At 44.8% G+C, this 8342-nt stretch overlaps 3 protein-coding genes across 3 annotated transcripts in view; 1 reads left to right on the top strand and 2 right to left on the bottom strand.

The window, feature by feature from the left end:
• The window catches only part of grhpra (glyoxylate reductase/hydroxypyruvate reductase a), a 4214-nt gene extending 63 nt beyond the window's left edge, over positions 1 to 4151 (top strand). Inside the window, exons 1-9 of the mRNA XM_082547100.1 lie at positions 1 to 343; positions 551 to 681; positions 1435 to 1507; positions 1592 to 1708; positions 1800 to 1888; positions 1991 to 2092; positions 3108 to 3243; positions 3314 to 3444; positions 3547 to 4151. The exon at positions 1 to 343 is cut by the window's left edge and continues 63 nt beyond it. Of these exons, the coding sequence (XP_082403226.1) occupies positions 258 to 343; positions 551 to 681; positions 1435 to 1507; positions 1592 to 1708; positions 1800 to 1888; positions 1991 to 2092; positions 3108 to 3243; positions 3314 to 3444; positions 3547 to 3668 (987 nt within the window). The 5' untranslated portion in view covers positions 1 to 257 and the 3' untranslated portion in view covers positions 3669 to 4151. The remainder of the gene's footprint in view (positions 344 to 550; positions 682 to 1434; positions 1508 to 1591; positions 1709 to 1799; positions 1889 to 1990; positions 2093 to 3107; positions 3244 to 3313; positions 3445 to 3546) is intronic.
• An 87-nt stretch (positions 4152 to 4238) lies between these two features.
• On the bottom strand, positions 4239 to 6736 carry LOC309714525 (zinc finger and BTB domain-containing protein 5-like). The gene has a single exon (XM_082547060.1). The coding sequence runs from the start codon at positions 6347 to 6349 to the stop codon at positions 4340 to 4342; it is 2010 nt and encodes a 669-aa protein (XP_082403186.1). The 5' UTR covers positions 6350 to 6736; the 3' UTR covers positions 4239 to 4339.
• Positions 6737 to 6990: 254 nt separating this feature from the next.
• Positions 6991 to 8235, bottom strand: tomm5 (translocase of outer mitochondrial membrane 5 homolog (yeast)). The gene is made up of 2 exons (XM_082543335.1): positions 8014 to 8235; positions 6991 to 7336 (listed from the first exon to the last, which is right to left on the bottom strand). The coding sequence occupies exons 1-2, from the start codon at positions 8132 to 8134 to the stop codon at positions 7302 to 7304; spliced, it is 156 nt and encodes a 51-aa protein (XP_082399461.1). The 5' UTR covers positions 8135 to 8235; the 3' UTR covers positions 6991 to 7301.
• Positions 8236 to 8342: the final 107 nt, after the last annotated feature.

The following is an 8342-nucleotide window of genomic DNA, read 5'->3' on the forward strand; positions in this document are numbered from 1 at the left end:
GGCTTTGAACTCTAACCAATAAGATAACAGGCAGATGGATACATGTCTTTTATGGCTATCATTAAATTTTATTCGAATTGTATGGGAAAAGAAGTAGCGAGTCAAGTATCTGCACCCAGTCCCTACCACGCAGGCGCAGTGGTGTGAGTTTGACTACTTCCTGGCGTCTCGAGAGTAGCCCGGGCTCTGCTGACGTTGAAGGTTAAAAGCTTCAAGTTTCAGTCTTGAGTGTGCAGGTTTTCTGTCGTTAAAGTGGGATGCAGTCAGCGGGAAAACTCATGAAGGTTTTCATAACGAGGCGCATCCCGCAAGAGGGGCTGAAGATCCTGTCAGCGGCTGGAGTGTACGAAGTGTTTTTGTGTGTGAATGAACAGCAAGCTGTCGTTAACAGTGTTGTGCAGATCGGCTCATGCACGCTGTGATTCATGTTTATACACTCCTGTTGCCACACCATTACTCGAAGTTTTCTCTGCTTGCACAAGCTAGCCTGCATGTTTGAATGACATGCTACTTCATGCATCTCGTTCTTGTCGTGTCTCGTTGGAAGCAGGTGTGAGGTGTCTCAGTGGGACTCCGATGAGCCTGTTCCGAGGGCAGACCTTCTCAAAGGTATTCAGGGGGCTCACGGTCTTCTGTGCCTGCTGTCGGACAAGATCGATGCTGAGGTCCTGGAGGCTGCAGGTACGCACTGCCCTCAGGTGGTAGGGTGACCAGATCTAAGCAGACTAAATAAACAGTATGAGTGTGGGTGATTTTTAATAATGCTTTTGATATATTTATCACCAGAAAAAATAGTTTTTCCTATCTCCCTCTTTCTGCTAATCACCTCATGTGTGTTTTCCTAACTTTCATTCCCTGAGGGACCGTGGGGGTCAGGAAATATAAATGCTGTGCATTCCCACACAAAGTGGGGCACTTGATTACCCTGTGTAGTAGTACTGATTTGGATCTGTCTGTCAGGGTCTGTAGCACACTGGAATGGACAGGAGGCCAACTTTAACATGGGGGGGGGGGGGGGGGGTTAGACTCCAACACGCTATACAAGATTACAACCATACATTGTACACTCATAGAGTAATGTTTAAAAAGTTAAAACTAGCCGCTCAAGCACCTGTTTTTGGTTTCAAAGGGTTGCTGGAAGTCTGAGCTGGAAAGGCCTGTCCATTCAGCCACCTCAGCCATGCTTTGTTACCACAACTGCTGCAGAAGCAGTAAACTACTTTAAACCATGTGCATGAGTTAGAATTCCGCTGAGGGGGGACAGTGACTTTATTTATCAGGCCTGAACCCCTTAGGTCTGTCCATAATCACTGTTAATCATTCAGCTTATATTGTCTGGATGAAGATGGCCATTTTGTTGCTTTTAACCTCGGGATTTGATTACATTTATTTGACAGCTACGTGACTGCTTAGCTGTTTTGTCTTTGATTTCAGGGCCGAACTTGAAAGTGATCAGCACGCTGTCTGTGGGATTCGACCACCTAGCCATCGATGAGATCAAAAAACGGTGAACCAACTGAACTTCACTTTTAACCAATAACAGGACACACTATATGCCTCCTCAGTTATACCTATGTTTTGTTTTCAACAGTGGTATTCGTGTTGGATACACCCCGGATGTCCTGACTGATGCCACAGCAGAGCTGACTGTGGCTCTGCTGCTGGCCACCGCTCGCAGATTACCAGAGGGAGTGGAGGAGGTGAAAAAGTCAGTCTCACCTCAACGGTTGTTTCTCTAACCGTTCAGCTCAAATTGCTGATATTAGTTATACAATGATCACACTTTTTCTTCCTGTAAGTGGTGGCTGGAGCTCATGGAAACCTCTCTGGCTGTGTGGTTACGGTCTTTCTGGCAGCACTGTAGGAGTCATTGGACTGGGACGCATAGGTTGACTTTATAACCATATCTAATTTGCAAAGTCTGATCAGATTTTCCTCCTAGCATTTAAGACTTGATGGTAGTTGAATAACTGCTTGTGTTCGTGTGCAGGCATGGCCATAGCTCAGAGACTCATGCCATTCGGAGTAAAGAGACTTCTGTACTCTGGGAGAACAGCCAAGCCGCACGCTGCTGAAGTGAACGGAGAGTTTGGTAAGGAATGAATAGAGAAATGCACACAGCGAGAGGGGGATGATAAAGCACAGCAAGGTAGAAAGGGGAGGGCAGTAGTTGTAAACCTAATTTAACCCTGTTTCCAAAGGCATGTGGACACAAAATGTGAATTATACAGAATGCAATGTGTTGCACATCAGTTAAACCCCACATTTAACTGTAAATGGCTGGATTGAAACAAAGAAACTACAGTGAAGATGGCATCTGAGCTCTCGTGCAAATTTACACACAAGGCCTGTCCAAAGGTTTTATTCCTGGCAATTAATGATGTAGATTTAATACGTGGTAGATTTAATGGATGGATAGATAGAATAGAATAGAAAAATAAAGATCAAATCACAGTACTCTCAAGTTGCTGAAGGGATTAAATAAATTAGGATAACACCATCTTACATCATCACTAATACATCCACAAGCCTTGGTATTTCCATCATCTTTAGATGTGACAATAAGTGTAACATATTTACTTCTACTGCAGATTTCTGTCTGTGATAAATGCAGCGCTGCCCAAGGGCCCAGAGATCACAGACACAGCCTTGTCCCTTGTTTTGTGAAGCAGACGTGATTATTGTACTTTTAATGTTTTGTATGTAGTGTTTACAGAGTGGTGAACCTCTCTGTCTCAGTTTTACTCACATCCTCTTTTTTTATACCCAGTCAGGCCTTTTGTTCCTCTCCTTTTAAAGGCGATGCTGGCACTGGAAGCAAACACTTTACAAAAAACAGGATGCGTGTTCTCATATAGGGCTTAAATTGCTTTATATCCTTATTTACATTGTACATAACAATTTTTGGAGGAGTACATTCACATTTATATTCCAACAAACTGGGTTTTGGGAAAGACGTTCATTCAAAACAATAATGAAGTGATGTGGATGAAAAGAATAAGTCACGGTCGGGTACGTGATCAGTGTTGGCTTCATAGTTTCATAGTGGATATTTTATTGATTGTTAATCTACGTGTTTGTCCTGTGTCACCTCTTCTGTTGATCAGTTCCCCTGGACACACTTGTGTCTGAGAGCGACTTCATTGTTGTTTCCTGCTCCCTGACACCAGAAACCCAGGGCATGTGCGACAAGAGTTTCTTCAGCAAGATGAAACCCACCGCAGTCTTCATCAATACTAGCAGGTACTTTTTTTTTTGTACTTTTTTAATAACAATAAATCCCCATCATCATACAGTGAATTATTTGATTTAGGGGGGCTGTGGTGAATCAGGAGCATCTATATGAGGCACTGAGCAGTGGACAGATAGCCGCAGCTGGACTGGATGTCACAACACCTGAGCCACTTCCAACAAACCACCAGCTTCTCACGCTAAAGAACTGCGGTGAGCAGAAAGCTTGTTCCCCACGTAGATGTCTGCTTCTGACCTCTAATGTTTAATTTACTGTTTAAAAAATATTTTCTGTCCTGTTTTTATCCCATGCAGTGGTGTTACCTCACATTGGCAGTGCCACCTACTCCACGAGAGGCGTCATGTCGGCATTGGCAGTGCAAAACCTGCTGGGTGGTCTGCAGGGCACAGACATGCCCAGTGAACTCACCCTCTAAGAGCCTCAAAGTGAGCCGCTGTGCCTCTTCTGCTGACAGCAGAAAACAATAATGAAGTAATGTGGATGAAAAGAATAGTAAGAATGTAGTTCAGTCACGGTCGGGGACATGATCAGTGTTGGCTTCATAGTTTCACTTTAATCTGTCATTTTTGACACCGATAGCACTTGTTATATTCATTGTGCATTTTTGAGGAAGGAAATGATTGGTGCATTTTTGTGAAATATATTCAAGTACTTAATGGCCTAAATAACAAACCATCGGCCCTTGTTAACCCTAAAACTTCTCAAAATACACTATAATGTATTCTTAAAACTCATCTCCCCCATTTTAAAATGCAATATTTACCACGATGAACTTACTTATCTGCACTTTCTCTGCTAATACTTCATGTCTCCCGTTACTGAAACAGCATAACACACCAGTTTTTGTAATGAAATATGATTTTTCTGAAGAATAAAAAGCCAACTTTCATGCACAAAAGTGTGTAATTTTGTATTATCTCATGTTAAAAAATAGATTAGTGATCTATAAAAAAGACCAAATGAATCATTTATTCTCATTAACTTGTAGCACAGCAGCAATTTAAGCCATCATCAGTTCATTTGCATCAGTTTGGATACATTTTATAGACTTAATTTAATTAAATAGTAATAAATAACAGTCCATATTTAGAGCAAAGTGCCTGCCAAAGACTGGTCATCTTTCCAGTTTAAGCAGGTGTTCTTCGAGTGCTTATACAGGTGGGAGGACTGGCTGAAGCGCTTGCCACACTTGGGACAGGGGTAGGGCTTTTCTCCTGTGTGGACACGAATATGCTTCTTGCAGTCAGTCAAGTTCATGAAGGTTTTACAGCAGATTTTGCAGGCATATTTTTTCTCCCCTTCCACCAGTAGCACGTGGTCCTCAGCAGCTGCTTTCTTGCACTTGGAGAGAACATCCTCTGAAGCTCTTGTCAGAGGTGGCCGATCGGCGACGTCCCCCCCAGAGCCATGGGAAAGCTCTGTGCCGGCTTCTGATCCAGGTTGCGTTTTGGGGGCGATTCGACGGAAGGTTGTTACTCCTGAGCTTTTCCCTGCCCTCGAGGGTTGGACGACAGGGGCTCCCGCACTGAGTGGTGATCTGACGGTGCTCAGGAACCCTGTTAGAGAGCTCTGGGTGGGCTGGAGGATGATGGTGTCACTAAATCCTGGACTCTGAGTTGGGAGAAGCTGCTGCAAGGGGACCGAGGTGACCGGAAAGATAAGTGAAGATGAAGAGTCTGAAGACTGAGCAGTAGAGGTGTTTGCCTCGTCTGACTTTTGATCGTGCTCACCTGCATCTACCAGAGCTGGAGGAGCTTCGCTGGCGGCGGCGGCAGCAGCTGTGGCAGCAGCTGTGAGGCTGGCTAGACTGTCATCTTCTTCCAGAGCTCCCATGACACTTTCAGTGCCGGGATTGAGGAAGCAGGAAAAGGCCAGGTCTGACAGGCTGTCCAGGCCCTCACCATCTGCCGAGTCCTCATCCAAATTTCCAGTTTCTCCCTGCTCCTCGGTGCGAAGATCTGTGCACAGCTCTGACTGTAAAGAGCCAACATTACATGTTGCTGGGCTGGCTGCAACCATCTTCTCGCCACTGAATTGTGCATTCAAATTATCTGTGCAGGCTTCCAGTGGAGACGGAGGAGAATTACTGGTTAACAAATCTGGAGAATATGAGCTTAGATTTTCTTTTTTCACCTCAATCACTGCCATCTGAGGTTTGTCTCCCTCTTCCTCTCCCACCTTTACCTTGACCACACTGTCTCCATCTGTATGTTCACACTTCTCCCACACACCTGCTATGCTGCTATCCGACTGGCTCGGCAGCTGGATTTCCTCTAATTCTCCTTTGGGTGCTTTGTACTTCTTCTCCTCATCATCACCTTGGTTTTCCCAGAGTGTGTCAGTGATCTGCAGGCAACCTGAAAACAACGGAGCTTCTCCTCTCTCCTCATGGCTCACACAGCTCCTGGTAACAATAGGCGAACACTCCTTATAGTTTGATCCAGGAAGTCTGCAGGTTCTCTTCTTGTCACTGAGCCTGTCCTCATGCAGCTTTCTCTTATGCCCCACTATCACCACACAGTCTTCATCCCCACCAGACTGACTCACCTCCTCTCCCATTTCCTCTTTATCGAGGTCCTCTTCCAGGCCTGATCTGACCCGTTGCTGTGAACTGCCTGCTACCTGGGAAGATGGACTTTCCTGCTCCTGCTGCTGCACAGACCTCCAACCTTTAGGCGCAGAGGCAGGGAAGTTTTTCCTGGACAGGTGTATCTTGCAGGCCTTGACCACGGCGTTGAGGTGCAGGTGCGATGCCGCCAGTAACACATCCATCACATTGGAGGTCCCTAGGGACAGAGTGGAGGTGTAAATCATATCGAGCAGGGTGGAGAAAGACTCTGGGGTCACCACCTCCGGATCGAGCTCTATCACATTGGGACCATCTCGACACCTGTCAGCCCCTGAACCTCCAGCCTCATCTGCAGTGTCGCTGGAGGTGAGGAGAGCCCTGAAGTGAGAACTGCATGCTGCCAGGATGGAGCGGTGAGCCTGAAAGGTCTGACCTCCAACCACCACTACACAGTCACACAGCTGAGCTTGGAGGCGCTGGTGGTTGAGCTGCTTGAAAATATGCTGGAAGTGACTTGGAAAGTTCATCACGGCCAATGGAGCTGGTTCTTAAACACTAAGGATATCAGATTATCATCGAGAATCCATCGGGCCGGTCGATCGATAAGAAACCGATCTTATCTCCTCATCCGCTGCGAACAGCCTCTTGGAGCACAGCTCCAGTGTTTAGCAGCGTTATTGTCTGATTCACCGGCTTTTCTAGAGATGTTCTGGAGTATGGGCGGGCCTGGTCCAACGGTAACACGGAGGAACGCGAAGGATCCCGCGTGCGCACAGCTGATGCTCTCCTCACCAAAACGAACCTCAAACTGCAGGCGTGATCACCCTTATGCGGTTGGTAAGCCACACAGCTCACACACAATAGCCCGGTTTAGCGTCCATTGCTGACGCCTCCATCACTTGCAGTCTCACTAGTCCGCAGACTTAAGTAGCAGCGCCCCCACATGGTACGATATAGGAAGTTCGGGCACAAACCAGCCAAAATATTTGATCAAATTTTTTAAATTGTAGCAACAATACAGCAATAATTTATCTTCAGAGAGCCAGAAATAGTTGTATATTATCTATAGTTTCATACTACATACATATTAGTGCTACTAATACGTGCTGTGTATTAAGTATATCTCTCAAATATTAGTTGCTGAAGAAACACTTTTACACTGGCAACATAAACATGGATTGACTTTATTATGACATCTGGAAGAAACTATTAAAGACAAAACATGTATAAACAAAGAGTGACAATGTGTTTTAATAATAATAGTTAAAAAAAGAAAAAGAAAAAAAAAGTTTACAAAGTGAAACAAAACTGAATGTGTGTGAGCCGGTTTCTCCACTGCAGTGATGGACAAACGCTGGTAATTTTCCGCTGTGATTTTGTAATGGAACCAGCAGTCTGCTTCTGGACATCCATGCCGTCTCTGATGCAATCAGCTCTCTGTGAATGGATGGAGGAGGAGGAGGAGACCAGCTGCTCCGCTCATATGCTGTCCAGCTTCTTTAACACATACGGCGCTGTAAACACAGACAAACGTCATATAAGCTCAACCAGCACCAGTCCAAATAGATACACAGCTCTCAGGTACAGATGAACAGACACCGTCTTACCTGCTACAGGTAAACAAATTCTTATAGGAAGAGAACAGGAAAGACAGAAGCACGCACCAACACTAACATATACAGTACTGGGCACAAGTATTGAGTGACTAATCCAAATTTGGCATTTTGTGTTCAAATCATTGTCAGTATTTACAGAGGAGGTCAGGAGCTACACAAGTGTCATCTGTAAAACACGGTGGAGGCTTTCAAACTCATTAGAATTGAACTAACTGTGTTTTTCTGTTATATACCCCGTTTCTATGTATGTTTCCACATGTTTCGTTAAATCACTGCACAATTTCCCCCATTTGCCTAGCAATACATAAAGAATAAATGATGACCCTACACTTTTCCACAGTACTGTGTATCAAGCTCAGTACTCCCTGGCACGTGAGGTGTATGTGATTTATAAATACTGTAAACCACAACATAATATACCTGATTGTGGCAACATTTTGATGTGCTCGGGTTACTTCACATGCATGATTATTACAAAGAGAAGGTGAGCAAATGACACAGTTTACTGATAATGAGCTGCATTAGATACCCGTGAGCGGTCTACTCAGCTTTCAATGTCATCTGACGCTACTCACTGGCTCTAAGCAGAGCGACGTAAATAAGGAAGTTTCGTAAAGACAAGATGACATCTTGTCGCATTTTCTTCTTCATCTCCTCCGGGTCCATTTTGGGTCCCAGCCCTTCCAGTTTAAACATTGCTGCTGTAATTCTACTCGGTCTGGTTCGCCTGAAAAATTCACCGTTTCAGGCGCATGGACGAATTAGCTAAAACGGAAATACGCAACACCGGAAATTAAGACGAAATACGGTGCCTACATAGGGACAAACCATACAAAGGAATCAGAACGCGAACGTGTATAGTGGCGCCTTTATTAGACCTTAACAGTTTTATCGTATATTTAGT

The sequence above is a fragment of the Aulonocara stuartgranti genome (assembly GCF_965226115.1).
Source record: "Aulonocara stuartgranti genome assembly, chromosome: 2".
NCBI classification, from domain to species: domain Eukaryota; kingdom Metazoa; phylum Chordata; class Actinopteri; order Cichliformes; family Cichlidae; genus Aulonocara; species Aulonocara stuartgranti.